This window comes from Neodiprion fabricii, chromosome 5 (assembly GCF_021155785.1).
Source record: "Neodiprion fabricii isolate iyNeoFabr1 chromosome 5, iyNeoFabr1.1, whole genome shotgun sequence".
Taxonomy (NCBI): Eukaryota; Metazoa; Arthropoda; class Insecta; order Hymenoptera; family Diprionidae; genus Neodiprion; species Neodiprion fabricii.
The window spans coordinates 2,876,098-2,889,950 of record NC_060243.1 but is presented as its reverse complement, the minus strand read 5'-3'; the positions used below and the strand labels follow the sequence as shown (position 1 = coordinate 2,889,950).

Genomic DNA, 13,853 nt, shown 5'->3' with positions numbered 1-13,853 from the left:
TAAACACAACAAAAAAATTCACGCACACAGGTACATTTGCGTGCTCTTTATTTAGGGTACGGAAGCATTGTTTTGCAATCTCCTCAATAGAATCTAATTCACTCTAGAGAAGCACTTACAAAACCTTCCAATGACAACCTTAAAAACCCTCCTGGCAGGGGAGTGTGAACTTTACCATTTACGATACAAAGGTTATCACTGTATTTTGTAAAATGGTGACATTCACTTCAAGGGTTCGTATGGTCAGCTGATATATCAACGGATATATTTTTCGAACATTGGATTATTTGGGGTGCAGCTGGAAAAAGAATTCGCCCATACTCTAGATGACAAGTACTATCATACAATACGAACATACATACACTGTGCATTTTTTTTTTTTTTTTGAATTGAGTGATTGTCATGGATCTAACGAAATCTACTAATTAATCGATTACTGAAGAGCAAGAACTTGAAAAAAGATTAGTGATAATTATTATGTTATAACATAATACGTATAAAATTTATATGCTTGACACTAGATATGTCAACTTCAAAATAGTATTGAATAATGGAATTAGTTAATCAAATAGGAATGCTGTGTTTCACTTATCAGAAATTACTCCTCGATACGGCACACATTTTGTGTAATGTGCCTGAACCCAGTGTAATTCCTGACAGTTTTTTGAACAATAATATGCTTGTACGCATCTGGCACAAGCAACCCGACTGGTACGCGCACGGCACAGATTACAAGGATACACAATCTCCTCTCGTATCGTCTCAAATTGTTCTGTAGAAATGGTAATTACTTCGGCAATACTCGGTAATGTAGGGCGAATTTTGTTGCCATTGTGATCATTCCCACTACCGACATTCGTGACGCCACCCGATTTTGAATCGTTATTTTTTGAGCCAGGAGGGTGTGTGCTTCTGTCACATAGTCGCATACTAATGTCATTGTCTTGGCTTGAACCTTCATCTGTCAAATCTATGGTGCCGATCACCCTCCTAGGTTCACTGATAGCCTCTGTTAGTTCAGTTGGTTCAGTTGGCTCACTTGGCAACATACTGGATTCAGTTTCCGTTTTAAGCAGTGAAATTTGTGTGTCTGCTTCCATAATTGCTATTTCTATTTCTTTTTTCGTAAAGCGTTTAGTTTCATTTGGCGTTCTGTGATCAAGACCTTGAGCAATAAAATTGATTACCTGATCTTTGGTGAACAGTCTTTTGAATAGATAGCGAATTTCCATCCTAAATGTAATAAATTTCGCTTCAAGTTCGTGCTGAGCCATCAGAATTTCTTCTTGCTGATTTTTTTTTATGGCGAGCTTTTTAGCTCCCAGCTGTCGCTCGCGAACTCTACGCCTACAAAGGAGAGTCAAAAATATTTTATCCAAAGCTCCTAGAAGTCTGTTGGTCGCACAAGACGACATGTCTAACTCATATATATTTGGTTTAATATCAGTTGTTGATGATGGGTTATGATCGAATTCTTGAGTAACAAGTGGACAACACGTTGAATCATTCAACGAGTCCGGTTCCTTTTGCAAATTGTCGGTAATCTGTGTGCGATCTGAATAGGGCGAAAATTTCCTATCAGATGAATTTGATACACAGAAACTTGTGCGATCCGATAATGAATGAGCGGATATCTTTCGAGGTTTCCTTATTTTTTCAACCATAATTTCGACTTCCGAGACAGCCTCTGTGGAATCAGTTTCAATAAAGTTTTGTGTTTCCATTGCTGTTGTTCCATTAACGGAATCCGCTTCAACTAGCTGCCTTTTTTTTATGTCATGTTCAACAGCTGAGCTCTCTTCGTGTTGCGAAGATGTAGTTTCAAAGGTAGCAGAAGGTTGAGGAGATGAATTGATGCTGTCTAAGGTTAACCTGTAGTCAATGAAACGTAGTTCAAAATCAGTTTCAATGAGCTCTAGATTTTAAGAGCAATCATTACTTTTAAATCAACGTCTAAATTATTCGTATTGAAACTTATTTCTCTAAACTCTTAATGCCTATTAAAATAAGAAAGACATATGTCTTATAATTACGGAATTTTTACAGGGTGTACATATTTGAACAAATTATTATTATTATTTTACGTTATCACAAAATATAATCTGTTAATCCTAGGTTAATAATTAGGAAGATAATTTTTAAAAGGACTCTTTGCAGTGGATTTTCAAAGACATAGAGAAATCACTATGGAAAAGCCCTAACTTTTACAAATAAGTTGAAAGGGGTTCCCCTTCTCTATTTCTACACTCATTTGTATCCCTATTTCAGCTCAGTTACTCCAAAATTAATTATTAAATAAACCTTATCCTGAACAGTTAAAAAAAGCATAAGACAAAACTGATGTTCCGTAAAAAAAAAAAAATACGGATAATCTTCCAAAGTGAAGATATTTCACCCACAAAGTATATACCCGAAATTTCAATAAATAAAGCTTCGTTCGAAACTCATTTTGCTAAACCTGATTCCCAAAAAAATGATGGGTAAGTAAATCTTGGTAAGTTTACCAGAAGCTAAATATTGCACTGAACTATATCTGCTTTTTTTTCTAAACTAGGCGTAAGTGCAGTACAGTTGATTTTCCAATTAGCTTGATTGAAACCATCATGTACATCTCAACGTACCCTGAATCCAATATGCTGTCACTTCTTCCATCGTCAGTCTGCAGTTCTGCCAATAAGGCAGTGTCTAAAATTGGTGGATTGCCCACAGTCGATATGTTTTCATATAAACCATTGTCGAAAGGTGTAGCAGGCTTACACTGCTTTTCAGCAATACTCTGAAACTTAGCAGTATTTTCCCGATCATAAGTGTCAGTGCACGATGTCGGAAGTGCTGGGTTTGAAACATTACGATAATCTGGAAATAGAGAAGAATCGGAGGTGCTCTGCAGCTGCAAAATTTGCTTTTGTGCAGAGTCTCTAAGAGCCTTAGATTGGGTAGGACTATCAGAACCCAATCTTGACGATGTTCTACAAGTCCTTTGACACGGAACACTTGCTTTATCACTGCCGTGGTCATGGTGTAGTTTTGGTTTTTTCCTCAAGCAAACAAAAATCGAGGATTCCCGACCAAGTTTATAATCCGAGGTTCCAGAAGAACTGGATTGCCTAGGCTTTGATTGAATATGAGTTGCAGGACAGATGCCATATTCGTTAACATCGCTATCTTCACCGAAAAGTTCCTTAAACTTTCTGTTAATCTTTATCTTCCGTTTCATTTGCTGCTGACGAAGTAGAACATCATCGTTTGAAGGCTTTGGACTCCAATCACTATCTATAGGAATTAGTCGCCATGTTATACCATTAGGATTTTCTTCTCGGACCCGTTTTTTTGTTTTAGAACCACTTTTCCGTCTTGACGGGCTGCTAGATCTGATCTTCCTTGAAAATTTATCAGCAATCACTTCATTCTTGTTTTTATTTTTGTCCAAACTGGATGTGCTGGGCTCATTGCTCGAATGAGCCGAAGGTTTTGTCATGTGGCTTTCTTTCATTGTAAGAGCTGCCAAAGAACTCGACCGGTTCATTGAAAATGAAAAATGGAAGTCAGCGTTCATGGAGCCCACATTTTTCCCATTATTGTTCGTATCAAACGGTTGTTCACTTTCTTTGAAAACTAAACTGAGATGGAATTTATCATCACACTTCTTGGATCTCTGTAATTTAGAAAAAAAACAAATTTTTGTAGTGAATAATGGAAAATGTGCGTTTAGAAATAATGTAACAATTAATCATAATTTCAGGATTCGGGTATTGTAGATTGTTGAGACTTCAAGATTACTATTCGAAGTTGTATAAAATAAAATAACTAACTACATCAGTTGGGATTCTACGAAACGACGACTTGACGTGCCACAGATAGCTGTGTAACCTGAGCACTGTGTCTCCTCATGAATAAAGTGCAAGAGTGTCAACTACGGATGGCTGAATATAATCTTCAGAAGGCGTCTTCATTTGAATAATTATTACCCACGAAATTAAATTCGAGATTCTGGCAACTATTGGCTATTCTATGCGTGTATCCTGGCTCATAATGTGACTATCGTCGATTAATAAGTGAAAAAAAAAAAGGTGAAAATAATGAAAAAATCAATATCTCCATCATCGTTTCTTTGAGAAAAAAAAATTATTTATCCCGTATAATTGTACCTGTACAGTCGTCGCGACTCGTTTTAAGCAGACAACAGGAGAGGAAGACAACTGCAAGAGGCCTTTACGCACTGCCGAATGTCTGAGTCCGAGATTAACTAGATGGTCCTTAAACTGTAAAAAACGAAACAAATAGAAAAATGAAGACAATGATGTCTAAATGTTTATTAAGGGGGTGCCCAGGTCGATTTCGACGCTGACGTATATATCTCCAAATATCAGAGTCCCCGTATCTTAAAATCGAAAAATGGCTTAACAGCCTCATTCTATGTGCAATCCCGAAAAAAACTACCCCACTAAATTTTGATATGACGCAAAGAGATAAAGAAATGGCACGCGGATTCTACGAAATCGCAATAGTAAATTCGTCCTTTATCGCGTTATAATGTCACCGAAACGAGTTGAGTCAAACATAATATAAGCTTCGTCGCGGATTCGTATTTCAAACGTTTCGCAAGCCGGGTAATGTGAAGTTCTAGAAATGCCCTAGCGTAGCAAAATAAATGCATTGTAATAATTCATTCTAGCTACACTGAATTCTCAGCAACGGAAATGAAGGGGTAAAGGGAGCGGGGGGGGGGGGGGGGGGGGGGGGAGAAGCGATAAAATAAGAGTTCAAAAATTCTTCGCACTCGTCAGTGATTATTAATTGAGTTTTGCTGAACCACATCCGGCGGCAGCAAACTTACATAGTTATATCTGTATTGTATGGGTGTCTATTACTACATCCTGTTAGCACAGGTCCGCTAGATGTGATGACGAATCTAACCATAGAGGATAACGCGCACTGATTGTAAACCGATAATTTCCACAAAATTTTCCACGTCTCACTAATTGCGCACTTTTTGCGTAAGACGAATGTCTCACTTGCAGTGTAAATCGGTCTACCCGACAAAAGACCGTTAAATTGTTCGCGGTAAAAAAAAAATATATTTCCCTCGCCAACCGCAAAACGATATATTTTGTCGAACGACGAAATTCTTTTATCAGATATATTTTCTTCCGTCTTCATTAATTGAATTTTTCACAACTATTTATTATTATTCAGTTTTTATTCTTTTTTTTTTGACAATTCCTTTATCTTCACCCTCGCGTCAAAGACCAGATTTTCACATTCAACGACCTCGTAATCGTAACATTATCTGCGCGCAACTATATATTGTAGTTTCGTCGATGTAAAACCTTCTCGCATGAAGTTAATTCTGTAATGTAGAGATTTTTTACGGACAATTTTAAGTTGGCTGTAATAATAAGTTGTTAAACAGCGATACCAAAATTACCATTAGTTGGCAGCGCATTTTAATGGTATTTCTAATCTCATCGAAGATTTCGCATTTGCGAAAAGCATTAATAGGTATGTCTTTAAGGGATAACCTCACTCTAGGATTTTGGAAAATTGTTGTTGATGTTTTGTTTGTTGTTGTTTTCGTTGTTGTTTTGACTTATTAAACAATATATCAAGGTTATAAAACCAATATCCAGCTGGTAATGTGTTGAAAAAAATTTCGAAAGGTTCAATTCTCGATTTTGCCACAGTGCCTCCGAGCGCGCGTTGAATGCTCGTAAAACTTAAAACGCATTTTTCTCTATACCACTTTTTTTCAAATTTGAACAGATTACTTGTACACCGTTAAATGGATCGACTTGAAATTTTGACAGTAGCTGCACAATTAAAATTTCTATGGAAGTGCCTAGCCATTTTTTTTTTTTAATCTGATGTAAGCTTTTATTTTTTATCAACAATTTACTGATTATTTTTTGTCCAAGAGTCGTTCATTTTTTCCAAAAGTTCACCAATTCTACAAAGTTTGATTAAAAAGAAAAAAACAATCCCCATGTAGTTCCATAGACAATAGTATATATATAGATAACATTTTTTGGTTTTCTGTTCCAGGTCTTATACTTTACGGGAAATCCGTTTTCCGGTGATAAGAGTATTAAAAAAAAGGTGATTTAAAAAATTTGCTCTGTTGCCGCCAATTTTCGTTCAAGATGATAAACAAAATTTTATTTTTTCATGCTTCAACATTTGTTAAATAAACACACTGAGAGAAATCCTCCTCTTTTTTCCATAGTCCCAAAATAAATTGTCAAAGTTAGGTCTTTTTCGGCCGTTAGATTGGTGTTACCCCTTAAGGGGGGGTACTCTGGTCGATTTCTTCGTTGTCGTAAATGTCTTCTATTGAGAAATGCAATATTAACTTGTTATCTGTGAGAGAGGCAAGCCAACAGTAGGTAAGATAGGGAAGAACGATCTGGAATAAGTGAGTAAAAATATATAGAAGGTACCAAGAAAAGAAAGTATATAAAGAGAGCGAGAAAACGGGCGAGTTAGTCGGATGAGATGTAATACCGGAAATGTAAAGTGATGTATGAAAAAAACAGAAGAAAATGAATAATTCAACAAACTATAAAGAGTGATACCGTGATTTATAAAGACTACCTATCTCAAACTCTTCAACATCTCGAAATATCGAAGTCCGCGTATCTCAAACGCGAAGATAGGCTTAACTAGAATGGGGCTGATAAGCCCATTTCCGCCTTTAAGGTACGTAGACTTCGATATTTGGAAATGTACACGTAAATGTCGAAACCGACTACGGGCAATCCAATAGAGTTGGGATATTTTTCATGTAACCTCTATAAAACCGTAAGCTTTATGCCACAAAGTTCATGGACTAACTATGAATTCGAGATATGATTGTGTTGTTTTATTACGGTTAATTAAATTTCAGGCGATTCCAAAAAGGTTTTTCCTCGGCATGAATCGTTAGGATAAGTTACTAACTTCAATACGATATGCTTATTTGATCGAAACGACCCCCCAAACCTAGCTTTGCATCCGTACAATATCAGGCACAAATCGATCTAAGTAACGCCGAATGTGCGAAAAACGACGACGTTAAGATTTATCGACGTTAAAATTTATCAAAATAGTAAATAGTTACAATATACCTTGACCAGCAGTATTTTCCGACGGACAGGTCCAACATGTAGCAACCACCGCTTCAGAAGAACATTGTCGAAAGGTGGGCAATGCTTCGAAGATTTTTTCATATTCTCCAACAACAATTATCTTCCGATCAAGACTGACAAGAAAATCCCTCGGGACTATAATTTACCTCCTCATCACGGTTCAGTCTGTAAACAAGATCGGCGACTATGAGAGTTTGAGACGCGTAAATGACAAGAAACCCGCTCATCTCGTGCCCAACTTCAGACTGTCCTGCACACGTCCTCACCGTCAATTGTTATTGTTATTTATATCGACAATCTATTGTCACCGCGTTCCCAACGAACTTCAGGATCTATTTCACGTCGTCACGCCGTTATGTACTCTCGAGTTTCATAATTCCGACCGAAGTGGTTTGTTTACATCTTCATCCTTCCACACATGCCCCCCCCCCCCCCCCCCCCCCCCCGCCTCTTTGTCGAAAACTAAACGAGTCTCGGACAACTGACGTAATTCTTTTTTTTCATTACCCTTCGAGTCTCCTCTGATCGCCCAAACTATCCGTCGACGAAACGAGACGAGACCCTGTCCAATTCTGCACTTTCTCACTCTCTATCTTTCGCTTCTTTTGAACAAATCGGCAAATCTCCTTCTATCTTCCGCCCCTCTGACTGCAACCGCAATCTCTTTGCACGGTTAACTCGCACTGCGAGACTCTCCGGCGGATCGTCGAGCACAACTTTAGCTACTTGCTGCTGAGTTGGCTGGATCGTAAATCGTAAGCAAGGTAGAGAGAAAGAGAGGGTGGATGAGCGTTTTCGGCTCTTTTCGGATCCCCGAACTCGTCTCGGTTTATCCTTGAGCCCCGTACCAGCCTCCACGCTACTCCTCCCTGTTGGATTTGTCGGGACACGTCCGTCGGCAATTCGAGCTTGGAGATAAAATTATGTAAACAAAATCGAAGCTGCCTCGACCACACCGATTCTCAGAGACCGGACGACATTTTTGAGATTATATTACCACGTTGCCGCCGCCTTGATTATGTACCCTTATCGAAATTATTCCTCCACGATGTTGTTCCTTCGTTCCGGTTATAGTAGATTGAATTTCGTCAACACACATCTCGGAATGTCATGCGAATCGTGTGATTTAAAGCAAATTGATAATATTAACGATTTACGGAGCGGACGTTTAGAACTGCAAACAAAGAATACCGAAACGATCTTACGGGAATTGGGTTTTAGTGAATGCGTCTGGATTTTTGATGTGTTGTAGATCTTGGCATTCTGTACAAGTCTCCACGGGCACGATCCTCCCCTGTAAACAGTTTCGGCGATGGAAACAACCGGACCATGGAATGTTCATCCTTTTTCCAATATTCCTTTGCACAAGACAAACTAGGAAAAATTTTATTATTCTTCATAAATAAAACTTGGGCATGTAACCGTACATGCCGATTTTAAGGTTATGGACTCGTCCCCGCCTCCAACTTCAATGATTCTAACCTATAAATGACGTTACCTGATAGGGTGCGCTAGTGTAAAATAGGTGTTTTTGATTCTTCGATGGGAAAATGGAGATTAGACACTCTCTATACTCTCCATTACAGAATATCTAATCTCCATTTTCCCATTGGAGGACCAAAAACACCTATTTTACACTAGTGCACCCCACCAAGTAACGTCATTTACAGGTAGAATCATTGATTCTACATGTACGGTTACAAGCCTAATTTTTATTTATTAGAAATAATAGGTTTTTACCTCATTTTTCCTGCAAAAGGAATACTGGAAATAGGATGTACATGTCAAGGTTCGGTCGTCTCTCGCCGAAACTATTCATAAAGGAGGGTAAAGATAATTTTTTTTCTAATTCAGATAAATCTTTCTAATTCAACTTAATTCATTTCAATTTGTGAATTCCAGTTTTTCCCTAGATAATTCTTGATAATTCATTCTAATTGAAGTGAGTTTTAAAAAAAATTTCAATCCATTATTTTTTATTTCTTGTTAGATGATATTGATTTTCTTTTAATTTAACTCAACGTTTTAATTTGAATTCAATTTTTTTTTAACTCTCAATAAACAGATAATTCCGGTACGAATCCAAACTTTTTCAAATCAACTTGAATTAATTTCTCATGATTCAGTTATTCCTCAGTTAATTCACATTATTTCAGTTAATTTGCAGTAATTCAGTTGATTCTCGTTAATTCGGTCGCATTATAATCAATTCACAAACCTATTAATTAAAACATCAGTTCAGTGAGTTATTTCCCCCTCGCTTTCAAGTACCTTTATAACTCGCTTTTTACCTTTTTTACGATATGTATGGTTGTATCGACATTGAATGTACAAGACAATGCATCCGTTCATAACTCAATCTTCCATTTATACCATGTACTGAGTTATTGCGTCATGCATGGACAATATGATGTGCGATACACGTTCATGTCATACTAAATTTCTTCTCATTTGTTTCTGTGATATACGCAGTGTTCGTTTCAATCTTTTATCTTCAGAATATTCTGTACATTAAATTAATATCGGATACCGATTGTTCTTGCAAAAGCTCGTTATGTCGCACGTAACCACTGACGTGAAATTGAGGAGATACAGAGTTATTAATATTAATTATAACAAATGCCCACGGTTGGAAAAATTATTTTGCAAGTCCATATCACGTATCTGTCGGCAACTCGAATAAAAAAAAAAAAAAAAACAGGAATCACTACGAAATAAGACTAAGGAACAGAAATCATGTCGCAAGAGGAGAGTCCCATTAAATATCTCTTGGGTAAATACGCCGCATAATATAAAAATATATCTATTTACATTCATTTATCATGCATTGTACTGGGACATTATAAAATATGTATATATTTTTTTTTTCATTTTGCACAACACAACGCGCGGCGCGTGTTAAATAAAACGTTGTTTTCATCTTTTCGCTATTATAAACTCGAATCTACGTACGTGTGTGGTTTAGTCAAAAACGATCGCAGATAAATGTTTGTAGAATTATTCTAGTATGATAACAATTTCAAACTTTTATAAGACAGAATATTTTCACATGATATCTCGAATATTGTACTGACAACCAATCCGTAGAATATTAATTACGAATGCAAGGGTTTTACAATATAAAGTAACTCACGTGGGTGAGCCGGATGTCCAATTTTCTTCGCACGTTTGGAGTAATAGAGAGAAAGAAAAAATGCTAGCTTATGAACCACACAGAAATGAAGATCAGGCGGTAATTTTTTGGCAAACAAATTTTCCACATGGCGAAATAAATTGTAGGAGTTAGAATTAGAAGCCGGAATTTACACCGGCTGGCTAAAGAACACTCTTACTGCGTCGAATTCAAATGGTTCTGGGTTCATCTCAACAACAGTGTTACAGACTGCGCCGACGATGGGTCGCGAAGTGATCTGAAGTGATCCTCGAGGTAGCCGCGCTGCCCTACGGATTTACGTCGCCTACGCAGAAGTTGAAAGAGTGGGAGAAACGATATAGGCCTATACTTGTATTACAACTTCCTGTTGTGATTTCTCTCTCGCAGAGCTAATTTCTAATTTGTTGGGAATTGTTCAACCAATTTGCATTGATTTTTTTTATTATCGCGCTTTGCTTGGTGTACTTTACATCTTCTTTATATTACTTTATTTCGAAGAAGTGTAAAAAAAAACGCAATTTGCTCCGTCCATCATACCATGCTTTCGAAGTGGTGGAAGTCATTTCGGCGCCTACAGATACGCAACCGAGCGTTACAACTTCCTTTCTGACAATGAGAGCGCAAATTGTAACTCCGGTCGCCTATCTGTAGGAGCCGAAGTGGTTTATTTTCACGTTTAGGCCCGGCATATGAAAATTTTTTTAGGGAGTACTTACACAAGTTTTGCATGTACGAATCACCGTTTCTTGTTTTTGTCGATAATAAATTTACAATAATGTGACAATAGGTCGAATAATCATCGCAGATCTTGTGGTGGATAAATGTTTTTTGAATTGATATTATATGCAGGCTTGACTTATAATGAAGCCCGTGAGTTAGTTTGTCAGGATTACTATAGTCTCGGTATTGTATTTTTAGGAATTTGATGCTTAATGCATTCTTTCACAGGCAAATTATCGTTCGGGCACGGGCTCACATTCATCGATAGAGGGTATGAGATTTTAAAGTTCTATTTATAGCCAGCACGCGGTCGCCGTTTCCAGAACATTCCAGAGACTACTTGAAACGCAACGTTAGTATAACGTTTACAAAATTCAAATGCGCAGCTTCACGTCTACACGGTGACATTGAATATCCGCACTTCGATCATTATACCGTGTAGGTCATGCGCTAGTTTTAACCGATGTATTTTTGTCTCTTTCGACATGTAGCGTTTGATAATCATGGAAATATTCCAAATCTGTATACTCAAGTGTCAGTACACATTCCATGCGAAATGCTGACGCAGTACGTTCTACCGATACACCTTTTAGCTACAAAATATACTGATGTACTTACTATGTTGCTCCAAGATCTATAATCTATTGTATCTAATAAGTATATGTGATATTCCAATTCACAGCCGGTGGTTTCGGGGGTACATGCACGGTGATAATCGGACACCCTTTGGACACGGTAAAGGTCCGTCTGCAAACAATGCCTGGAGAATATTCTGGTACCTGGGATACGTTGAAGAAAATCGTAATGAAAGAAGGGCCTCTCGGCTTGTACAAAGTAAAAAATCACCCAAACTGGACGTCTAGGGAAGGATTTCATCGACAGTTATTCTGAATCCCCATTCAGGGTGTGACGGCGCCGCTTGTCGCAATCACGCCTATATTTGCCGTCAGTTTCTTCGGATTTGGTCTGGGCAAGAAGATCATGGCCACACCCGATCAGGAAAAATTAACTGACCCTCAGCAGTTTCTGGCCGGTGCTTTCAGCGGGATGTGTACCTCCTTTGTCATGGCTCCAGGGGAACGAATAAAGTGCTTGCTTCAAATGCAGGTGTGATCTTGAATACCGAAAAAAAATAATTCAACACTTGCACTCAGAATCGCGCATTTATCACATTGCATGGTTAATTACCTCACGCAGCCAGTACTCTGTACCGTAATTTATGTGTATACTTACTGCGTATGTCTAATGTGCAAGAATCGATAAAAATTTATTTTTTGCATGACCCTGCCTCGTCAAAGAGAAGACTGAGAGTGACAAGAAATACAACGGGTTTCTAGATTGCGGGTTGAAACTTTGGAAGCAGGGTGGAATCCGCAAGATATACGTCGGGACCTGCGCCACTCTTCTTCGCGACGTCCCCGCCGCCGGGATGTACTTCTTCACCTACGAGGTCCTCATGCGGAAACTCCAGGGCATAACTGTATCGGAGGTGGTCACCATCTCGTTTTCGACACATCGAATACGTCTCCACTCCCTATAAGTCACGCAACATTAACTTATTACACCGGTCAACACGAATTTTGAGTCTGGGTTATAGATGTGGAATTTTAATTTCTTTCACGAGACTAATAAAAGAAAAATGTTTTTATTAGATAAAGTTTGGTTTGTAGACAACAGAATGATATTTCGAATTTTTATTAAAATCCATGATATCGTTCTGGTCTTTACAAAAGCAAACTTTATATGATGAAACTATTTTTTCTTTTATTAGTTACATGAAAGAATTTAAAATTTGACATCTAGAAGTCAGACAAAAGCATACTTTATAAGTAATAAATGAAGATTATGGTCATTATTCGGTGTATAGAATTAAAATTTATTTATCTAAATATGAACTAGAAATTTTTTTTCTTTTGCCGACATGTGTTACAATTACTTACCCAGGGTGCAATGTGGCCTTCCCTGGTTGCCGGAGGTGCTGCGGGAATCGCAAACTGGTCAGTTGGAATGCCGGCTGACGTGATAAAGTCCAGACTGCAGACAGCACCCGACGGAACCTATCCCCGGGGTGTCAGGTCGGTGTTACCAATCCTTATCCGTGAGGAGGGATTCCTCGCCCTGTACCGAGGTGTCATACCAGTTATGCTGCGCGCATTTCCAGCAAACGCGGCCTGCTTTCTGGGCCTTGAATTCGCGATGAAGTTTCTCAAAGAACATGCACCTTGGCTATGATCATCGTGTTACGTCACGACCAGTGCTGCCGGCCTTGGATTGGTTGGGATCTGGAAAAATAGGACAATTTTCCCGACCGATAATTATTCGTAAAACGTATACATTGTGTGAGCACATGGAGATTGGTTCAAGTTTAAGATTGATGGAAAAAGGTTCCAGCTCGCTGGTCATAATACGACACACGTCGCTTTAATGCACAATTAATAATCAATCATTGTAAATTTATTAATAAATGATGTATATAATGGGTGTATTTGTAGGAGAGATTAATTTAGTCAACCTGTTCTATACTCCTCTATCCCTATATTGAATTAACTTATCCGCCAATTACCATTTTCAACTTGAATCTCACACAAAAAATTAACTGAGTTTGACCATTTTCAAACGACCTTACCGGTTTCAACGATTTTCTGCCATATTTCTATCAATACCAATTCCATTTTCAAATGGGCCAAATTTAACGAAAAATCGGCGGGCACACAGGGATTCCCGGTTGAGTTGGATGGAAAGTTAATACTACACCCAGCGCCAATACCCACGACCTTCGCCAGATGGCAACACCTATTGAAAGCATCGCCAACAGCGTTAAATAACGGAAAATCAGAGTATCTGACAACCTCCGG

The 13,853-nt window shown here is 38.1% G+C and overlaps 2 protein-coding genes and 1 long non-coding RNA gene across 8 annotated transcripts; 1 reads left to right on the top strand and 2 right to left on the bottom strand.

Moving 5' to 3' along the window:
• Window positions 1-323: 323 nt before the first annotated feature.
• Window positions 324-10,541, bottom strand: LOC124183287. 3 transcript variants are annotated; one of them, XM_046571592.1, is made up of 5 exons: window positions 10,258-10,541; window positions 7,104-7,289; window positions 4,149-4,262; window positions 2,622-3,655; window positions 324-1,872 (listed from the first exon to the last, which is right to left on the bottom strand). In XM_046571592.1, the coding sequence occupies exons 2-5, from the start codon at window positions 7,203-7,205 to the stop codon at window positions 585-587; spliced, it is 2,538 nt and encodes an 845-aa protein (XP_046427548.1). In that variant the 5' UTR covers window positions 7,206-7,289; window positions 10,258-10,541; the 3' UTR covers window positions 324-584. The 3 variants fall into 3 exon arrangements, with proteins under 3 accessions (XP_046427548.1, XP_046427549.1, XP_046427550.1); XM_046571593.1 differs by lacking the exon at window positions 7,104-7,289; XM_046571594.1 differs by lacking the exons at window positions 7,104-7,289; window positions 10,258-10,541 and adding an exon at window positions 7,632-7,946.
• Window positions 9,580-13,448, top strand: LOC124183291 (congested-like trachea protein). Of its 4 annotated transcripts, none has more exons than XM_046571602.1 (4): window positions 9,580-9,897; window positions 11,681-12,105; window positions 12,302-12,487; window positions 12,943-13,448. In XM_046571602.1, the coding sequence occupies exons 2-4, from the start codon at window positions 11,980-11,982 to the stop codon at window positions 13,228-13,230; spliced, it is 600 nt and encodes a 199-aa protein (XP_046427558.1). In that variant the 5' UTR covers window positions 9,580-9,897; window positions 11,681-11,979; the 3' UTR covers window positions 13,231-13,448. The 4 variants fall into 4 exon arrangements, with proteins under 4 accessions (XP_046427558.1, XP_046427559.1, XP_046427560.1 ...); XM_046571603.1 differs by lacking the exon at window positions 9,580-9,897 and adding an exon at window positions 11,202-11,269; XM_046571604.1 differs by lacking the exon at window positions 9,580-9,897 and adding an exon at window positions 11,213-11,350.
• LOC124183292 lies at window positions 11,996-13,071 on the bottom strand. Its single transcript, XR_006870957.1, has 3 exons — window positions 12,939-13,071; window positions 12,232-12,532; window positions 11,996-12,112 (listed from the first exon to the last, which is right to left on the bottom strand). It is a non-coding gene; the product is annotated as an uncharacterized LOC124183292 (long non-coding RNA).
• Window positions 13,449-13,853: the final 405 nt, after the last annotated feature.

Excerpts from the sequence above, each read along its gene's own strand:
- LOC124183291 (XM_046571602.1), top strand. The coding sequence starts at position 11,980 with ATGGCCACACCCGATCAGGAAAAATTAACTGACCCTCAGCAGTTTCTG. Across the intron at positions 12,106-12,301 it reads AGTGCTTGCTTCAAATGCAG|ACTGAGAGTGACAAGAAATA; the intron begins GTGTGATCTTGA and ends GTCAAAGAGAAG. Across the intron at positions 12,488-12,942 it reads AGGGCATAACTGTATCGGAG|GGTGCAATGTGGCCTTCCCT; the intron begins GTGGTCACCATC and ends TTACTTACCCAG.
- LOC124183287 (XM_046571592.1), bottom strand. The coding sequence starts at position 7,205 with ATGAAAAAATCTTCGAAGCATTGCCCACCTTTCGACAATGTTCTTCTG. Across the intron at positions 4,263-7,103 it reads GGAAAATACTGCTGGTCAAG|TTTAAGGACCATCTAGTTAA; the intron begins GTATATTGTAAC and ends CGTTTTTTACAG. Across the intron at positions 3,656-4,148 it reads GAGTCGCGACGACTGTACAG|AGATCCAAGAAGTGTGATGA; the intron begins GTACAATTATAC and ends TCTAAATTACAG.